The 22,203-nt window shown below is 26.5% G+C and overlaps 1 protein-coding gene across 1 annotated transcript in view; it reads left to right on the top strand.

Annotated features, from left to right (window-relative positions):
- Window positions 1-22,203, top strand: part of LOC132924064 (ryanodine receptor) — a 53,568-nt gene that overhangs the window by 25,357 nt on the left and 6,008 nt on the right. Inside the window, 46 exon segments of the mRNA XM_060988143.1 lie at window positions 462-639; window positions 747-961; window positions 2,738-2,892; window positions 2,954-3,078; window positions 3,146-3,343; window positions 4,016-4,294; window positions 4,360-4,580; window positions 4,653-4,743; window positions 4,858-4,998; window positions 5,057-5,232; window positions 5,298-5,466; window positions 5,655-5,789; window positions 5,861-6,011; window positions 6,071-6,194; window positions 6,269-6,476; window positions 6,535-6,653; window positions 6,720-6,830; window positions 6,899-7,001; window positions 7,092-7,227; window positions 7,298-7,379; window positions 7,437-7,600; window positions 7,671-7,860; window positions 8,954-9,069; window positions 9,198-9,355; window positions 9,428-9,736; window positions 9,809-9,967; window positions 10,030-10,239; window positions 12,808-12,920; window positions 14,386-14,479; window positions 14,540-14,709; window positions 14,951-15,038; window positions 15,102-15,281; window positions 15,419-15,495; window positions 15,559-15,713; window positions 15,773-15,861; window positions 15,930-16,245; window positions 16,930-17,000; window positions 17,066-17,131; window positions 17,278-17,357; window positions 17,453-17,614; window positions 17,731-17,887; window positions 18,045-18,250; window positions 19,144-19,347; window positions 20,176-20,337; window positions 20,407-20,559; window positions 21,246-21,375. Coding sequence (XP_060844126.1) covers window positions 462-639; window positions 747-961; window positions 2,738-2,892; window positions 2,954-3,078; window positions 3,146-3,343; window positions 4,016-4,294; window positions 4,360-4,580; window positions 4,653-4,743; window positions 4,858-4,998; window positions 5,057-5,232; window positions 5,298-5,466; window positions 5,655-5,789; window positions 5,861-6,011; window positions 6,071-6,194; window positions 6,269-6,476; window positions 6,535-6,653; window positions 6,720-6,830; window positions 6,899-7,001; window positions 7,092-7,227; window positions 7,298-7,379; window positions 7,437-7,600; window positions 7,671-7,860; window positions 8,954-9,069; window positions 9,198-9,355; window positions 9,428-9,736; window positions 9,809-9,967; window positions 10,030-10,239; window positions 12,808-12,920; window positions 14,386-14,479; window positions 14,540-14,709; window positions 14,951-15,038; window positions 15,102-15,281; window positions 15,419-15,495; window positions 15,559-15,713; window positions 15,773-15,861; window positions 15,930-16,245; window positions 16,930-17,000; window positions 17,066-17,131; window positions 17,278-17,357; window positions 17,453-17,614; window positions 17,731-17,887; window positions 18,045-18,250; window positions 19,144-19,347; window positions 20,176-20,337; window positions 20,407-20,559; window positions 21,246-21,375 — 7,096 coding nt within the window.

Genomic DNA, 22,203 nt, shown 5'->3' with positions numbered 1-22,203 from the left:
TAAGTTTAATATAAGAAAATAAAAGAACAATCTGCGTTCTCTCGTTAGTTTTAAAAATATATATATGTATTTTTTTAAACGATTTATGATAATTTTTAAAAAATTTTATTTTTAACACTCTTAATTTGGTTAAAAATTAAAATATCATCGAAAACTAACAAGTGAACATATTATATCTATGATATTTTTGATTTTATTGAAGCAAAAACATAATTTGTGTTTGTATTTCTTATAGGTACTTCAACTAATTAGCTACCTACTTAATACTTTAAGCTATATTTACTTTGATCTAACCTAATCTATATAATCTCACTTAATCTTATATGGAGTGTTACTTATAATTGGTAGTTATACCTCAAATAATTAATATTAGTCCATATATAATTGTAATAATAATAGTAAATGAACATTATTAATAGTATTTAACATATTATTAAATTATTTACATACATAATTTTTAGGAAACTGGTAAATAATCACACGTTTTTCCAACATCCTGATTTAATAAGAGTTCTTCGGATGCACGAAAATGTTATGGCTGTCATGATGAATACATTGGGAAGGAGAGCTCAAGCTCAATCACAACCAGGTGGAACTACTGTAACGGGACAAGATGGAGAAATCGTTCCGAAAGAAAAGGTAATATTATATACTTATCACGTATGCTTAAAGTAATTTAATTATTTCAAAAAGATAACTTATCATATAAAAACTAAAAATGTGTTTTAATATATTATGTACAACAGGATACATCACATGAAATGGTCGTAGCTTGTTGCCGGTTCTTATGTTACTTTTGCCGCACATCCAGGCAAAATCAAAAAGCCATGTTTGATCATTTTTCATTTTTATTAGAAAATAGTAACATATTACTTTCTAGACCGTCATTAAGAGGAAGTACACCACTTGATGTTGCTTATTCATCGCTTATGGAAAATACTGAACTTGCATTAGCGTTGAGGTATTTACGAATAAAATCATAGACGCTGCGAGGGGGTTGCAACTTGCAATAGGACGTACTTGCATCGATTTGGCTTTTCTAAAAAAATTAAAAGAAAGAAAAATATGCATAAAAAAATTGTATATGAGTGAAAGCATTTTATTTTACATAATCACCAACGAACTACTTATATTGTAAATTATGATAACTGTACACGCCAAAGTTTTTTCCAAATTCCTCAATTGTTAGGTCAATGAATTTATAAATTTCAATGGATTTTCTATGAGCACTTCGCATTACTTTATACTTTTATAGCCATTGAAACAAACTATTTATTATTTTTTATTGTCATATAATTTCTAAAAATATTCAAACATACTTAGAAATCAGCGTATACTATGCGCCCCTAACAAATATCCTGACTGTGCATATGATTACAATATAAATAAATATACCAATTGAAAAAGACCCGTGAGAAAAAATCCAATAATTTGTTGAGATATATTCTTGTAACAAGAAAAATATAATATATTATATTTTCACATAACAACCAAATATTTACATACTAAATTATATATTTACATAGGTTTAAAATGTGATCTAAATAATATTTAGTTAATCCATGTTGACGAAGTGTCATCAGTGGGTGGCTTCTTCACTCAAGATTTTCCTCCTGTAATATTATAGCCTATATTCTTATTGTGCCTTGTGTACAGATTGTATATATATTAATAAAGAAAACAAAAAAAAAAAAAGTTAATCCATGTAAAAAATGGGAAAATAGATTTGATTTATTCTTCATAATTTTAAAATTGATTTAAATGGATTTTGCACAAGACTTTAACTTAGTGGATTTCAGCTTAAAATCTTTACTAGTTAAAAGCAGTTATGGTTTGAAGAAATATTTAACTATTTTTAAAATGTGTTAAATTTAAAACTTCTTAAAGTATGGCTATCGGCACCTAGTATACTCTTCGTTTACTTAAATTGCATTTCATAATATGTTGTATATTTAGTATTTACAAACTTAATATTAAAATTGAGCATATAGATTTTTTTATCAATTAATTAAGTTGTTCAATTTCCCACAAGAGATTTTTATGAACTGTAAAATGTTTTTCAACACATTATTATTTGTATTATTTTTCCTTTTTTCTACTAAATTAATACTATTTATGAAGATACTATTATAAATAACTATTTTAATCAAATTTTACGAATTATTTATTAATTATTATTTATAATTAAGCCATAATTGGAATATAGTAATATTTTAATCATCTAAAATTGTCCATTAAATGTATACAATTTAAACAAAATAATAGTTCAGTTTATAGTTAAAATCATGAAATCAATAAATTTTTGAAAACAATTAATAAATAAATGTGACCATTTAATAAAAATAAAAATGTATAAAACTAATATTTAAAAAATTAGTTTGAAAAAAATGTTCATAAAAATAAATTTTTTTATTTTTTGATATTTTAATTAAACGTTAGATAAAAATATTTATATTTCCTACAAACTTTCTTACCAATTAATTTTATATTATATTTTGATAATTAATATAGTAAAATCCCGTTACAACGAACTCCAGGGGACTGAATTTTTTTTCGTTATAACTGAAATTCCGTTGTAACGAAAATTCGAATAAGCTCTTTATAAGCCCTGCTTTTCGGCAGGGGACTTTTATGACTTTCATTATACCGGATTTTTCGTTGTATTGGTATTCGTTGTAACGGGAATTTACTGTATTTACAAACTATTTTTAACTTTTATTTTTAATTATATTTTTAGAGAACATTATTTGGAAAAAATCGCAATATATTTGTCTCGGTGTGGTTTACAGTCTAATTCTGAATTGATTGAGAAGGGATATCCCGATTTAGGCTGGGATCCAGTGGAAGGAGAAAGATATTTAGACTTTTTACGATTCTGCGTTTGGGTTAACGGTTTGTTATGATAAATTATCTTTAATATACAGCTTAATATTTTTGTGACCATTTTTAACAGGTGAAAGTGTAGAGGAAAATGCAAATTTAGTTATTCGGTTGCTTATTCGAAGGCCTGAATGTTTGGGTCCTGCATTAAGAGGAGAAGGAGAAGGACTTTTACGTGCAATAATTGATGCAAATAAAGTACTATATTTTTTGTGTAAGATTATAAAAGTATATTATTTTATTTTACTAACTATTTTTGTGATAGATGTCCGAGAGAATAGCAGAACGGAGAAAGTTTTTAGAAGAATCGGGGAACCAAGAAAATATTCAACTAGATCATCCACTCCCGGAATCCGAGGACGATGAAGATTACATTGATACAGGAGCTGCCATTTTGAACTTTTACTGTACTCTTGTTGATTTACTAGGACGATGTGCACCGGATAGTTCAGTAATTGCACTGGTAAGATAAACGAACCTGCCGTTTTATTTAATAATAGTAGTATTAGTTATAAATCAGGAATAAAACAGAGACAATTGTTTATGATTTTAGAGGAAGTTATTGAGAAATTTATGTGGCAAGGCATTTGATGAAGACGGGAGATTATGTTATGTGCGAGGTTATTCAGTTCAAATACTTAAGATCGGTGGTATAAAAATTTGGTGGTTTTGAGGATGACTTCAGAAATAGAATTATTTATGAATAAATTAAGTGGAAAAAAAAGGGTCAGATATTTTAAGTGACAGCAGGGTGCCATTGCAAAGATTATAAGTTAGATTTTATAAAGCAGTTGTTAGGCCCATCATAATGTATGGAAGAACTAGGGAGGATATAATAACATCGAAGTAGACATGGATTAAAAGAATACAGAATGAAATGGAAATAGATAGTGTAGGCGGGATGGGGGGGGACAGAGTTATGTGGATAAGGGTGGTTAACCACATATTGAGAAAGAAGAGCGAAGAAAAACAAGAGTGTAACAATACTATAAGATTATAATCATATTTACTTATTTTTATTTTTTAATTTTATGGTAATAAAAATAATATAAACACTATTTTTTCAATTGAATTAATATTTTTTAGGTAATAAGATGCAAATAAGCTTTAATTTATTTGTTTTTATTTTTTGAAGGGAAAAAATGAATCTTTACGCGCAAGAGCAATTCTTCGATCATTAGTTCCACTTGAAGATTTACATGGTGTTTTAAGTCTTAGATTTACATTACAGAATCCAGCTGCTGGTCAAGATCGACCAAAGAGTGATATGCCCTCAGGGTTAATACCGGGACACAAACAAAGTGTTGTTCTATTTTTAGAACGAGTGTATGGCATCGAAATGCAAGAGTTATTTTTCACATTACTTGAGGAAGCGTTTTTACCAGATTTACGCACAGCGACAATGCTTGATAGAGTATTTATTTAACAAATTAAAACGAAACTTTAATTTTATTTTTTAAATTGTGTTTAATTTTTTAGAATGACGGACTTGAATCAGACATGGCATTGGCAATGAATAGATATATTGGAAATTCAGTATTACCATTACTCATTGGTCATTCGAAATTCTATAGCGAGTCCGATAATTATGCTAATTTGTTAGATGCAACGTTACACACTGTGTATAGATTATCTAAAAATAGAATGTTAACAAAAGGGCAGCGAGAAGCTGTTTCAGACTTTTTAGTAGCATTAACAAGGTAATTAAAAGAAAAAATATTTGGTAATAATTTAAAAATGGTATCATAAATATAAATTGTAATCACTTTTAGCCAAATGCAACCAAGCATGTTATTAAAATTATTAAGAAAACTTACGGTTGATGTTTCAAACTTATCAGAGTATACTACTGTAGCGCTTAGAGTATGTATTTTTAAATTTAAATAACAAATATCGATTTTAAATTATTGTTTAAAAATATATATATTAATCATTACTTAAAATCTTAAAACCTATCCATTAAATTATGTATTATAGTTGTTAACATTGCATTACGATCGGTGTGCAAAATACTATGGATCAACAGGAGGTCAAGGAATTTATGGAGCTTCTAGTGACGAAGAAAAAAAATTAACCATGATGTTATTCAGTAACATATTTGATTCTTTATCAAAAATGGTATAGTTTGTTTTTATTAAGATCACATAAGATGTATTAACGGTATTAAAATTTGTAGGATTACGATCCAGAACTTTTCGGAAAAGCATTACCTTGCCTGTCAGCAATTGGATGTGCTTTGCCTCCAGATTATTCATTGTCGAAAAATCATGATGACGAATGGTACGGTTCGAAACAGAATATTCAAGGCCCTTCCGATGGACCTTATAATCCACAACCAATCAACACGAATAGGTATTTTTTTAACTAGATATTTAAAGTTATAAGCATATTATTTTAATGTTGATTATTTTATTTAGCATTGTTCTTGATAATGACTTGAACTCTATTGTACATAAATTCTCAGAACATTATCATGATGCATGGGCAAATCGTAAATTGGAAAATGGTTGGGTTTATGGAGAACAATTTAATGATGTCAATAAAAGTCATCCCCGGCTTAAGCCGTACATGATGTTGAGTGAATACGTATGTTTAAGTTATTGTTTTAATTTAAAAATAAATAATAATAAAGGCAATAAAGCCATTTTACCCTATTATTTTAATTTGATCTTTATAAATGTTATGTTTAACCATCGTATTTTTCCTCAGTAATTTATTTTAAATAAAAATTATATAAATGTTAAGTAAATTAATTCTTATATCGATCATATTAGGAAAAAGAACTATACAAAGAACCTGTAAGAGAATCCCTCAAAGCATTACTTGCAATAGGATGGAGTATTGAACATTCAGAAAACGATGCACCATTGAACAATAGAGGATCTGTTCGACGTCAATCAAAGTCTAATGTGTGTAGTTTATGCATATCATGTGTTATAGTGAATAATACAATATTTCATGGATATAATATATATTTTAGGAAAATGTAACACCGTTCGACTACCATCCAAATCCAATAGATATGACTAACCTTACACTCACTAGAGAAATGCAAAATATGGCAGAAAGATTGGCAGAAAATTCCCATGATATTTGGGCTAAGAAGAAGAAAGAAGAAGTTATGTTGTGTGGTAAATCTCCAATCATTTTTTTAACATAATCCTAAATAATAAAATAACTTTAAATTTAGGAGGAGGCATTCATAATCAATTGGTTCCATATGATTTGCTAACTGATAAAGAAAAGAAAAAAGACCGAGAACGATCACAAGAGTTCCTTAAGTACTTGCAGTACCAAGGTTATAAGTTACACAGGTAGGAGCATGATTAAATTATTACTTATATTATTAAATCAAATTATATAATTATGTATGGTCATTAATTTTTAGACCAAATCGTAATGGAGGACCTTCAGAAGCTGAACAATTAGCTGCTGCATCAACAGGGGAACTTCGATTTTCTTACAGTTTATTAGAAAAATTGATTCATTACATTGACAGAGCGTCTATTAACATGAAACTCTTAAAACCTTCAGGCACATTTAGCAGGCGTTCTAGTTTCAAAATCTGTACGAGAGATATTAAATTTTTCTCCAAAGTATGACTGAATTTCATTTTCATTACAAAATATACAAAGCATATTGTATCGATTTTAGGTTGTGCTGCCGCTAGTTGAAAAATATTTTAGCACTCATAGAAATTACTTTATAACGGTCGCAACGGCTTCAAGTGTTTTGGGCGCAGCTTCATTAAAGGAAAAAGAAATGGTCGCTAGGTAAATTAATTTTTATATACAAATATTTTATACATCTTATAATTTCATAACTATGTTTTATTTTAGTTTATTTTGTAAGTTGGCAAATCTTTTGAGATCTAAGTTAATGGCCTTCGGAGCTGATGTACGTATAACCGTACGATGTCTACAAGTTCTTGTTAAAGCTATTGATGCTAAGTAAGTTCTAATATTGTTACCAATAATAAAAAATGTACGTTATAATATAATATTTTATATACATATAGGTCACTCGTGAAAAACTGTCCTGAGTTTATTAGAACTTCAATGCTTACCTTTTTCCATAACATTGCTGATGATTTGGAACATACAATTCAAAATTTGCACGATGTATGCATAATAATTATACAATAGTTATTAATTAATTATAGATTCTTTATTAAAACACATTTTTATGGTATTTAATTGAAATATTTATAGAGTCGTTATTGCTATTTACGAGGAACTCATTTGAAAACATCAACTTCATTATTTTATGTTAATGATGTAATTTTACCAGTTTTATCATCGCTTTTTGATCATTTAGCTGCATACGAATATGGAAACGAGCTATTGTGTAAGAAATATCAATGAATTTTTGTGTTATTATATACAACTTATTTATCTATGTATCTTGTCTAAAATAGTAAATGAAATTCAAGTAGCAGCTTATAAAATGCTGAGTAGTCTATATACTCTTGGTACAGATACATCTTTAACACATGATAGGTAAAAAGAACATTTAGAAGAATAAAAATGTCTTACTAATAGATTATTGTAATTTAGAAAATATTTAAAAGTACAGTTGGAAAGACATCGTCCGGCGTTTGGTAGTTGCTTAGGTGCATTTAGTTCAACATTTCCTGTGGCTTTCCTTGAACCACATCTGAATAAGCACAATCAATATTCACTTCTTAATCGATTTGCTGATAGTTCATTAGAAGCTCAAGGTAAACTGCATTTCAATGTTAAACAAATATTATAATATTGTATAATCAACGACAAAATTTTATTTTATAGATATAATGTCTAGAATGGAAGGTACTATGCCTACTTTAGAAACTGTATTAAACGAAGTTGACCAGTTTGTTGAATCAGAAAAAACATATGCAGATGCACCACACATTATTGATGTTATTTTACCATTATTGTGTTCATACTTACCGTATTGGTGGGCACAAGGTCCAGATAATGTTGCTTTGACCACAGGGTAACTATTGTATTAGTTAAAACTATAATTAATTAAATCAAAATCAGTCATATTATGTTAAATAGTTAAATGTAACGAATTTCAAATCAATAAACTGTATTTGATACACTTAAATGGGTTATTTATACAAGCATTAAGGCTTTACAATTTATTTTTTATTTAATAGTGATGTGCTCCAAATCGTAAATTTGTATCTTATTTGTTTACAAATGTTAACTTAAAATTTTAAAATTTTTATCTGATAATTTTTTTTTTTTTTTAATATTAGTAATTTCAGTTCATAGACATTAAATGGTTTTTACCGTGATATACAGCTGTTCAACATTTAATTAATTATTTTATTTGAAATATCTGGTCTAGATAAAGTGCAATTATAGACATTTTTTAATTACCATACTTAATAATATACAATATGAATATAATATTTTTTATTTACTCTTATTTTATACTGACAATGTCAATTTCGTTAGATTAATGTAGTTCTACTAATTTGGTGAAGAATATACTTTTAAATTTTATTAAACAAGCCAAAATTAATAATTTAAGGTAGATACCAAAAATGAAACTTAACATTATTTGACATTTTTTTATATTAAATTTAAGCTTATTAATTTATTTAATAATTACATATTAACTATATATGTACAATAAATATTTAAAAAAATAAATATTATATTATGTCGTGTACGTTAATATAAAATGATATTGCTCAATAAATAATCTGTTTAAACGCCGTAGTGTACCTATTTTGTCTATATCTTGCGCCGTTCTATAGATAAAATCAGAAAAAAATTCGGACAAAGATAGAAATTTAGCGATGACAATTTTTCTCAACATAAGAAAGTGATTAGTGACATGTGTATATACATTATAATATTATTGCATAATATATGGTCCATAAACCATCAGTATTCTAAACTAATTTGCATATATTTAACTTATAAGAGTTCCAATACGGATAATGAAATATACAAGTGGAATTTTTATAATTCCTATGATAAATATTAAAATTGATTGTAAAGATTTAATATTAAATTCAACATATTATTATAGAATAATTCGGACATATTGATTAATGCAATATTAATTTCAGTAATCATGTTACAATGGTGACTAGTGAACATATGAATTGTCTATTGAAAAACGTTTTAAAATTAATAAAAAAAAATATTGGGAATGATAATGCCGCTTGGATGACACAAATAGCAGGTTAGTAGTGTTAGTACTATCAATTAGAAATAGCTACTATAATATTATCTTTATCTTAATGTGCAAAGTTTATGAACTAATAATAATGAATTTCATAATAAATTATAATATTTTCAATACCATTACAGCATACACACAACAAATAATTATTAATTCTTCTGAAGAATTATTAAAAGATCCATTCCTACCACTTGCAGAACGAGTTAAAAAACGTACAGAAACGTTATACCATAAAGAAGAATCGTTAAGGGGATTTATAAAATCGTCTACTGATGATACATCCCAAGTACTATATTAATCTAATCAAAACTGTATAATTTATCAATTATATATATTATTATTTAATTTATTTTTGTAGATTGAAGCACAAATACAAGAAGATTGGCAATTAGTTGTTAGGGATATTTATGCGTTTTATCCACTTCTCATAAAATACGTGGATCTTCAACGCAATCACTGGTTACGTAATAACATATCAAATGCTGAAGATTTATATAATCACGTTTCTGAAATATTTAATATTTGGTCCAAATCTCAATACTTTTTACGTGAAGAACAAAACTTTATTTCTGCGAATGAAATTGACAACATGATACTTATTATGCCAACTGCTACCCGAAGATCGGCTGTTATATCAGAAACATCGTTAGGAGGGTCATCTGGAAAAGTATGATTGACAATTTTGTATTTATCCATTTCTATAGCTAATATTCTATTTAATTTGTTTTTTTCCTAATAGAAAAAGAAAAAACACAGAGATAAAAAACGTGACAAAGAAAAAGAAATTCAAGCTTCATTGATGGTTGCTTGTCTTAAACGATTACTGCCAGTTGGCTTAAATTTGTTCGCAGGAAGAGAACAAGAATTAGTTCAACACTGCAAGGATAGATTCTTAAAAGTAAAAACATAAGCATAAATAATAACAAATTATATTATTTTGTTTGATCATGTCAATTTTAGAGGATGCCAGACTACGATGTAATACAATTCGTCAAAATTCAATTGACATTACCCGATAAGCTGGACCCAGCTGACGAAATGTCCTGGCAACATTATTTATACTCCAAGTTAGGAAGCAAAAAAGGAAATACTGAAATTAAACCTCAACAAGTCGATGAGGTCGCGGATAGAATTGTCGCTATGGCTAAAGTTCTTTATGGATTGCATATGGTAAATAATATAATTCATACTATTGTATTTTTTTTACATAGGCATACGTATGAAAAATGTCATCGGTTACCCAATAAAATAAAATTGGAAACTTAATAATATTCTAAAAAAAATCCGAATGAACCAATAAGAACAAATTTAATTTATGCTTTTTATTAAATTGTTTATTATTAATTTCCGATAAGCGTAGAACAAACCTATTATTATTTAAAATTTAAATTTAATTAATTGGTAAAATATAGGTACACCTAGTATTATAAATCACAAAAATATTTATTTAAGATAACGTTTTAATAAACATGCGTTTTAAATATATCAAGACACATTTTTGTAGGTTTAATTTACAAAAGAAAAAGTTATACACCTAAATATCATTATTGAAATGGGTATTAAACCTATAGTTTACTTTTAAAAAATATATATAATTATATGAATGGTTTTATTTTTATCCGTGCTATAAATCTACAAAATAGATACAGAAAATATACATATCAGACCTTATTTTTTGGGAATTGTAACATTATTCATTATTGACACATTCACAGTTAATATAATATTATTTGATAACAATGGTTCAAATGTTAAATTTCGCAAAAAATCTCAAAAATAAATATGAACTATTTTTTATTTATTTATTTTTATGGACATTAAAAGTTCAAATTTTGATAAAATTGGATATTTAAATAAAAAATAACAATTTTAGTTCATTTGTTATAATTTAAAAAAATATTATACATAGGTACTTTAAAGGGAGATTTATGTTAACAGCTAATAATATTATAATAAAATATAGGTACACATTACATAGTTTAATTTTAGCAATCATCTTTTCAACTTACCGTATTACAAATAAGGGTTTAAATTAATTATTAATATAAATTATCATTTTTCAATGTAACAATAAAATATTTATCAATTTTTATCGTTGGATTCAAATTTTACAAATCCATTGCAAAATCTGAATCAATAACAAAGTACACTTGGCACCTAATATGCAGCTGAATGACTTCCAGAATTCGTTTTAATTATTAATTTAAGTTAGTTAAAGTTTTTAATCTTTTTTTATTCAAATTCATAAAAAAATATAATATTTTCTTACATGAATTCTAAATAAAATGTATTATTGTATGTATTTGTATGATATGGCTCAATTTCTATTTCTTACCTTGGTATCCACGCCATTTTAGGTGATTTTGAAATGTACTAATTACAATTGATAAAGGAATCACACAGTCTCTAGTCAGCAATTTGTTAGTCGCATATTTATATTTACCGTACATTAAATATACAAATTTAACATTTTTTTTTTATATAAATAGAAATAATTGTTAGAATATAATTTGGTAAAATAATACAAAATATTAACAAATAATAAAACGATTAATAATTACTAACAAATATCGTGGAATTAGATTTTTAGTATACAGTATATACTCGCTGTACCTATTATAATTTACGAACAGTAATTATATATACGAAAATTACGTTTTTAAGTATTATATAATTGTTGTGTTTAATCATTAATTGGACCATTGAACGAATACTTGAATGGAATCTTAATCAGTGTTATTTTAGGTAATATAGATTTAGAGTAATGTACAGCTCTAGTGGCCATTTGTTGCCAAAATGATTAAATCAAAAATTTTAATATTATACGGTTAATATTGAGATACTGTTAGCCATTAGTGGGTGAATTATCTAAAAACGTTATACAAAAAATAGCATCTTAACATATAATTATTTCAAAGTGGACTTTTAGATATTTTTATTTTTTATCGTATAGTATACTATTTACTTTTTATTTTTTAATAAATATATATATGTGTGTGTGTATTAAGTTCTAACATTTATAACACATATTCTATACATAATTACATAATTAAACATAATATCAAGATAAAATACAATAATTATTACATTATTGTGATTAATTGGAATTTTCACTATTTTAAATTCATAAATAAAAATTTAAAAACTAATTAAGTACCCACATAATAATATATTTAGATAAAATAGTTTTTTTTTATTACATTATAATTAATAATAATTTAACTGCATTTATTTTATAGATGTAGTACTAGCATATTATATATCTTATAGGTAATTTAACATTGTTAACCTACTCTAACGAACATTAATTACATAGTAGGTACACAACTTAATAGTTTTTTTTTTTTTTTATGTTGAAACAGTTTTATATTTACAATCTGTATTTATATGTTATATAATATATTAATATGTAAATTAGATAATATTTAAATGACGAGAAGAAGAAGTCGCCCATTGGCGGTACCCCGTAGAATTTAATAGTTATACGACTTATATTATCTACTAACAAATTGATCTATACAACATAGTTTTCAGCATTTTCATCATCTTATAATAAAATAAATATTATCTTAAATAAAACAAATTATGTATGTAAAAAACGCATTTCTATGCATTTTATTCTGTCAAACTTAATTGCGAATTAATTTTTATAATTTATACACTGATGTCTAGGTAGATTCAAAGTGAAGTAGCTCAACGCAATAACCTAGTTAGTATGTTTTTTTTTTGTTTTGCTAGATTGATCATCCTCAGCTTCAAAGCAAGGCGACTTATCGATCTGTTGTATCGACGCAACGTAAGAGAGCCGTAATTGCTTGTTTCCGACAACTCTCACTCCACGCTTTGACCAGGTCTTTTAGAGGCTTTTAATATTATATAATTCATCCGTTGTGTATTTTATAGAGCCTATTTTTTTACAGCTTTTTTAATTGATAATAATAATTTTGTGTTTTATTTTTTGTGTAAAACGAATAATATTGGTTTTCGTTTGATTTGCAGTTTAATAAATTAACCAAACATTCAAATAAACAAGTATATTATATAAAAATATATTTTATATTGAGCCATTCACTAATTCTATGGATACTGTCCTATGTCATTTATAGCGGTTATTGATTATTATTAATACGATATATTATTATATTTATCAAATTAGTGTATGTTAAGATGCGTAATCGTATTATATTTAAGTTGTGTCACGTCTATTTGCCTCTAGTCATGTGTTGTACTGTATTATTGAAGGTATCAACCTATATCTACTACCTACCACCTACCTATTGTTGTCAATTATTATCCTTATGTGTCAAATGTTGAAACTAGTAGCTAGTGCCGTAGCCAGGTGCACGTATCCTCATAATATTTACATACCCTAAACATTTAAAGTATTGAAATATTTTATATAAATGTACACAACATATTAGATATATGAAATATTAAAATATATAATTATAATTAAACTTTAATATTATATGGAATATGCATATAGTACAGATATTATATAGTAGTTAACATTTAAATTCTACTTTGTACCTCCTCAAAATATAATCTTGGCTACCGTACTTACTATAATAGTAATTATTGAACCGTGACGTCGTTTTAATTATATACCTAATTGTGTGTACCTAACATTATTTTTTTGAAATTGTATGCAATATGTAGTTGTCCCACAATAATAACCAAATTCATCGGCTGGGATGGAGAACGATATTATCGGTTGCCAGAAAAAGAGCCGCTATAGCCTGCCTTAGAATGACTCCAATATACTGCATAAAAAGGTACCTCTAACACTCGCTTGGTTTTAATTAAATACTCAATGTCTCTGCTGTGTAAGTTATTAACTATTAGCTTCAGTTCACCAAAATCCTCTTATGTGTGTATTTCGTCAAAGTAATTTTGTATTTAATTATTTAGTTTCATATAGATGCACTATAGTAATACTATATGCACGCATGTATACAAGTATGCAGTAGATTATCAATAATCATAAAATCAATGGGAACGGAAAAATAAACCTAGTATAATGTATATTATATTTAAACATATACACCTATAGTTTAATGGTAACTTCAAGGGTAACACATTTTTTTTTTAGTATCGATTTATTTTATTAGTAAGAGAATCTACTGTATACAACAATAATAATATTATGTAACAAAAATCGTAAAATATAAATATAAATGTATATACTTATATTATATTTTTTATTATTTTGCTTCGTATATTTTCACAAATAATTGATTAATAATGCTGTTAACTTGAACTACATTAATTGTTTCAATAGTTTTAAAATTCAACTTTGGTTATTTAAAATTTTAGACACCGTGCAGTAAATATATTCGTCCGTTCGTTTTACGAACTTTGGCTTCAAGATGAAAATATTGGACAAGAAGTCATGATTGAAGACCTCACAGTCAGTTTCAGATTTAATCAATATTTTCTTCTTTATATTAAATAGAATTTTTGATTTTAGCAATCATTTGAAGAGGCGGAACTTAAAAAGCGTGACAAAGAAGAAGAAGAAGGAATGGCAGATCCGTTAAATCAAATGGTTACAACTTTTTGTCGGGGAGCTATGACTGAAAGAAGTGGTGCTTTACAAGAGGACCCTCTTTATATGTCTTATGCTGATATTTTAGCTAAGTAAGTACTAATTCCTTTGAAGTAATTCAATTTAAAGATAGAGTTATAATATTAAATTAGTATAACTTATTAAAATATTTAATATTATTATAAAATTATATTTTCTTTAAAATACATCGTTTAAAGCTCAATTTAATTAAAAATAAATAAGGTATAATAGTATTCTTATCGGAGCTTCAACTCACTTCAGATTTTATTTGATCACGTCGGTTAATATAATTTAATATAATTTTTCCTATAGATCTTGTGGTGAAGAAGAAGAAGAAGGTAATAACGAAGAAGAAGGTTCAAATGGTAATGGAGAAGAAGAAGGCGGTGCTTCTATACATGTAACGTTTCTGTATACGTGTTGTAAACTTAATAGTACCTAACTAATGACATATTTAATATAGGAGCAAGAAATGGAAAAACAAAAACTGTTGTTTCACCAAGCTCGATTGGCTAACCGCGGTGTCGCAGAAATGGTTTTATTACACATATCAGCTTGCAAAGGTATACCTAGCGAAATGGTTATGAAAACGCTTCAATTGGGAATCGCAGTTCTCCGCGGCGGTAATTTAGACATTCAAATGGTAATTTTAATCGAAAATTACTAAGAATTTTTCTTTTCGAAAGTAAAATGCTTATTTATTATGTATTGTTGCTGTTAAAGAAAATGTTTTGTTGAATATAATGATATAACTTTAATAATAATAGTACTTTTTGATAGGGTATGTTAAATCATTTAAAAGAAAAGAAAGATGTTGGATTTTTTACTTCAGTTGCTGGTTTAATGAACTCATGCAGGTACTATTAATCGAAATAAAAAACAATTATATTATGATTGATTTTATTATTATTATATTTTAGCGTTCTTGATTTGGATGCTTTTGAGCGAAATACCAAAGCAGAGGGTTTGGGAGTAGGATCGGAAGGTGCTGCTGGTGAAAAAAATATGCATGATGCAGAGTTCACATGTACTCTATTTAGATTTATTCAATTAACTTGTGAAGGACATAATTTAGGTATAAAAAATTATTGTTTTTATCAAACATTCATAAATGCTAGCAATTTATTTTTTCAGAATGGCAAAATTATTTAAGAACTCAAGCAGGAAATACCACGACTGTAAATGTTGTAATTTGTACAGTGGATTATTTACTTAGGCTCCAGGTATGAAGACGTGTTTAAAATAAGGTAATACATTTTTTTATCTTATCTGTGATCCACCGTAATTCCAGGAATCTATAATGGATTTTTATTGGCATTATTCGAGCAAAGAGTTAATCGATCCAGCAGGAAAAGCAAATTTCTTTAAAGCAATCGGTGTCGCTAGCCAAGTGTTTAATACACTATCCGAAGTAATTCAAGGACCATGTACTCAAAATCAACAGGCTTTAGCTCATTCCAGGTTATGGGATGCTGTTGGAGGGTTTTTGTTTTTATTTTCACATATGCAAGATAAATTATCAAAACATTCTAGTCAAGTAGATTTACTAAAAGAACTTTTGAATTTACAAAAAGATATGATTACGATGATGCTGTCTATGTTAGAAGGTAATAATAAAGGACATACACCTGACTTAACTACCAGGATAATATTATAATAGGAAATGAAAGAAAGCTAGATTCCATTTTTTATAACTCAAGTTGATTACCTATGTAGGTAATTAATAAAAATGTATTATTTTAAAAACTTAAACTTTATACCTTAATTAATTAAAACAATAATTTTTTATAATAATATAGTAGGTAAACATATTAAAATACAATTTTTTAACATATAAAATTAAAGTCTTTAACTGTTATTTTTACTAAAATATTATGCCTTGTAATAAAAATGTAAAATATTTTAGTTTTACTCACAATGGAAAATAAGAGGACATATTTTGATTTTCTGTTTTCTTCAATTATACCAATTTAAAAATGTTATAAGATAAAAAAGTTAGATACAAAAAATGTGTAAGTACATCAAAAGAAAAAACAAATAAATATAATATATTTCTTAACAGTGGACTCATTTCTGAAACCTAACTGATTATACTGGATTATATATAAATCTTTTATGTTAATATTACTTTTTTAAAACAAAATTATATATTTTACATTATGATACAATATTGTACATATTATAATCACTAAAGTTTAATATAGAATCTATTGATGAATTTAATAATATGTTATATTACTTATTGTACGTTTTTATCTATTTGAATATACAAATTAATGTTAATTGTACAGGAAATGTTGTTAATGGAACGATTGGTAAACAAATGGTTGACACTCTAGTAGAATCTGCGTCAAATGTTGAGGTACGCATTTTTCGTTTAAGAGTTGAATTTAAAATAACTAAAAGTATTTTTATTTTTAACTTTAGTTAATATTGAAATATTTTGACATGTTCCTGAAACTTAAAGATTTAACGAGTTCAACAAGCTTTACGGTAATATAATTAAAACTTAAAATTACAGTATTATCAATATACGATTATAAAAGTTGGTCAGGATAACGTTATTGATCTTTTTAGTGTCTAATATTCGAAAATAAATTACATCGTTAATATTAAAATGTGTTTGTTATATTTTATAGGAAATTGACCCCAACAACGATGGTTGGGTACATCCAAAAGATTTTAAAGAAAAAATGGAACAACAAAAAAGTTATACTGCGTACGTCTTACTATTTTAAAAAAAATCTTATTTATCAATATTATCTATTAAAAAGTTATTTAACAATGTACATTCAAAATGTTCACATTTTTCAGAGAGGAAATCGAATTTATGTTACAATGTTGTGAATCTAATCACGACGGGAAAATTGATTACATTGGCTTCACCGATCAATTCCATGAGCCATCCAAAGAAATTGGTTTTAATCTTGCCGTATTATTGACTAATTTATCGGAACACATGCCAAATGAACCTAGGTAATTTCTTGGCATTTATGTAGTATAGCAATGTATACAAATGTATACTGTACATTTAAGTTTAATATTTAGTTAAAATTGTTTTATTTACTAAATTTTGATATTTGTTAATTTAGATTGACGAGATTCTTAGAAACAGCTAGTAGTGTTTTGAATTATTTCCAACCGTTCCTAGGTAGAATTGAAATTCTTGGAGGAAGTAAACGTATAGAACGGGTATACTTTGAAATTAAAGAATCAAATATCGAACAGTGGTTAAAACCTCAAATTAGGGTAGGTGTAAATGTGTAATGTAGTGTGAATTAGTTAATGTTAAATTAAAGAATAGTAAATTTGAATGCGTTTCGTAATAATGATCTCGCTATATGTATAGTGTTTACTGTGTACTATGTATACTTAATGGCTAATATTCATACGTAATTTTATTTAGGAATCTAAACGAGCGTTCTTTTACTCAATCGTTACCGAAGGTGGCGATAAAGAGAAACTAGAAGCATTTGTTAATTTCTGCGAAGACGCTATATTTGAAATGCAACACGCCAGTGGTCTTATGGCAGTTGATGATGGATCTGGTATAGGTGGTGGAAAATCTAGGAAAACGGCTTACACTTATCTCGCAGACGACGAAGAGAACAAGTAAGGTTATTTTAAAACTCATAACATATTTGCATTAATCGAAAAATAATATTTTCTCGGTTTTTCGGGTACTATTTATATAAATTCTTTTAAATTTTACACTCACATTCACTTAAGAAAATAATGATTATTTGATTCTAAAAATGCTTTTATTATACAAAAAATGTTCGCATTCCATATTTATCCAGAAAAAAAAGTGTAAAAAGTAAGTCATGTGGCATATATTTTTTTAGGGGAATTAAAAATATAATAATAATTTATTAAGAAATGAATAAAGATAATATTATAATAATTATTATGTTGTAATGAAAAAAAAGTGAAACAATACACTGGAAAATATTCACATTAATAATGCAGAATAAACATTTACTACCTATTAATAATATTATAAAAATGCCATGCTTATGCTAAAACTTAAAAAGTGAAATGGGTACTAATTATACTTAAGGCAGATACCAGTTATTCATAGAACCTAATAAAGTTTAGAAAATTAGAAATATAACACTATAACATGTATAGATATTATAGGTAGTATAATATTGATTCAATGTTTTATATTTATACAAAACTATAGAAATTTAATTATATTACAATAAAATGAAAGTAGCTCTTTTTTTAAAATAAACATATCATTGTAAAATTATGTATATTTTAGAGATGTACTTGTTAATAAATTATTTAGTACATAACTACTATGATACAATATTTTATAGTTTAATATGAGATATCTTATGTAGTATAAAAAAATTAAATTGTCAAAACAATAAGAATTTTAATAAGTCATTGGCATTTTTTTAAAATTATAACTGAGCACACAAACTATATTTTAAATATCAAATTTATAATATCCATATTCATATTTATAAATTGACTATCTTCACTTGTGTTTAAAGGACTGCAAAAGATCCCATTCGAAGAGGCATACAGGCCATAAAATATGGATTTCAACTACTGTTTTTCGTGTTGTCACCCACAAATATTAAAAACAAAATCAATGAAATTCAACAAATGAGTATCATCGAATTGATCACTTCATTTTTCAAACTATGGTTTTATTTAATATTCTACACCGGATACAGTGGAGTTTACGTGTTAAGGTTTGTTATATTTTATGAAAAAAAAAATATTAAATTTAGAACAGATACTCGAATATTTTGTCTTCGTCATATAAACTTATAACACAGTAAATTTTCATTAAGCAGAATCCATTTTGAGTGGTTAATTTTTATGCAATGGTGAATTATAGGCTTATTAACAAATTTAATAGTAAGAATAATATTGTCTAAATCATGTGGGAGACTTCTATTGCATTTAAATTTTAAAGCGAGTTATGATTATTTTTAAATTGTAAATTGCATTATTTTACATACTCGTAATTTAACTTTAAAATCAAAACTTCAGCTGTAGAATCAAACGAAATCGGAAATGGCATAGAAAGGTAATATTCATAATTTATGCCTTTAAAATTGATGGTCAACCAACTTACTATAATATTAAAACTAACACTTAAAAAAATTCTTTTGCACTCAGCTTTGCTATGTCGTATACTTGTAAGATGAAAACAATACATTAAGATACATATAGCGTCTTTTTAAATAATAAATTCACAAACATGTTCCTAAATGAGATTTTTTATCGCTTAACTTTAGTGCAGTTTTTTAATGTACCTATGAGGCTATACAATGTGGTTAATAAATAATAACCATCCTTTTACCATGATTAATAACAACAACAAAAACACTTAAAAATTATATTATTGTTATTGATATATAAAGTAGCATTACTAATATTCAGGTTATCATGACATGGTGTTATGTTATATTATATTTGTGTTAGACGAAGACAATTTTCAATACATTTTGTGTATACGAATCAAGGTAATTAATAATGAAAACTTTAAATATACTATTATTATTTGCGTTCAGGTATATATCACGTATTCTCATGCAACTAATGAGTGGCACGCAATCTGAAGAAACAACAGTAGAAGTTGTAGAAGAGAAGAGCGGATCGTTCAGAATGCTACCTGCATTACCATCTTCCGGAATGGATGAACCACCATCCAATTTGATAGACAGTAGTAATATGTGTGTATTCTCCTAGACACGTTTTTATCTCGTATATCTAGTAGTTAACGATGTATGATTTTATTGTAGGAGAAAAAATTCTGGTTCGCCTGATTCGAAACATTTAAAATCAACCACGGTCGGGGACGATAAAGACGAAACGTCGACGGAAAATCACGAAAAAGAAGACGTGAAATCGGAAGATAACTCGGAACTGCAAGCATCGTTTGTTGATCTATTAGTGTAAGTCTATAGTACCTACCTACTATTATTCGGTACTTGCAAAATATGCTATCTACCATAAATATATTTCTACCATAGGTTATTTTATATTGGATTAATATTTAGTATGTTATCTACGAAGAAAATTTCCGTTTTTCCTTAATTTTTTATTTTTTTTTCATTGTTAAGAAAATAAGAACTAAGAATTTTTTACTTTTAACTCCCTAAAGTAGCAACTAGATCCAAGATGCTACCCAAAACCTTCCTCACGGTTTAAAATCAATGCATTTTTACTGTCCCAAAAATGATGACAGACAAAAAACACACATTATCGTAAAATTAATACATTAATCGCTTTACTCACAATTTAAAATCAATATAAATATATAAATCATATGTCATAATGGTCACAAAAATAAAACGTTTGATATACATTATACTATGAAAGTATAATTTTTCTTCATATTTTCATAAAAATATTTTATATAAAATATTAAATAAAAATCAAGGATTACCTAAAAAATTAAAAATTTATTATAGGTACTTTGCCATTTTATTATGATTATAGGATAAACATTTTACAGTGTAATGTGCGAAACAAAAAGTTTCGTATACATTTTAAACTCAATTATAATTTTAATAATTCAGTTCAGTTATTTAATAACTTGAAAGTTTATTACGATATTATTGTTTGTTTTGATTTATAGAGGTGAGTCAGCTAGAAAAGATTCTATTGCCGGCCCTGAAGTTTTGGCTCAACAACAAGCCGTTATGGCAGCTGTAGAAGCAGAAATCAAGCAAAAGAACTCTGTCGAAAATCCTAGTGCATTTTCTACGGTATTTAAACATTATACTATATCTAGGTCCTAGGGCCGCATTTATGGGAGATGTAAATATGTAATGGGTGTGATTGCAGTGGGCGACAGATTTTTGGGAGTGGTTAATAATAATATTGAACTCGATAGCTGTTTTATATCTGTGGCCATAAAAGATATGTGTGCATTTATAAGACAAAATAAATGTGATAAATATTTATCCTTACATTAATATTTCTTTGAGAATGTTGCTGTGTACGCCAATTAGCAATTGTTCAACAAAAAGATCATTCTCAGTCCTAAAAAAAAAAATTCGTACCTCTTATCATGTTTCAAAGAAAATAGACTTATTTGTTTGGTGATAAAGATTATACAAGCGGATTTGACTTCAAAAGTTGATTACAATAATATAATTAAACTAATTAAAGAATTTGCTTTAATAAAATGTAGAAAAAAATATTGATAATAATTTATCCTTGGTTCAAAATATCTTTATTATTACCAATACAAAAAGTATTTACCTCTATATGGTTCTACCAAAACGTATTATTTTTATAATCAGTCAAAAATAATATAATTTTTCTTTCGAGAATTAAGAATATATAATCATATTTTATCAGATTGTAAGAAAAATATTATTATAAATATTCACATTACTTTATTTTTAAAAATACCAATAATATATATAATATTATAATACTATTATAAATAGTCAAAATCAATATCAGAAGGGCAAAAGGGATGTATAACGTTCACTACCTCCCCTCAATTTGATAACCTTTGAGACAGTTTCATACATTTTTAATGTATTCATATAGGTTTAATTTTTTTTTCTGGGTAACTTCACGAC

Source organism: Rhopalosiphum padi, chromosome 3, assembly GCF_020882245.1.
Source record: "Rhopalosiphum padi isolate XX-2018 chromosome 3, ASM2088224v1, whole genome shotgun sequence".
NCBI lineage: Eukaryota > Metazoa > Arthropoda > Insecta > Hemiptera > Aphididae > Rhopalosiphum > Rhopalosiphum padi.
Note: the sequence above shows the minus strand (reverse complement) of the source record. Positions and strands in the feature narration are given on the sequence as shown.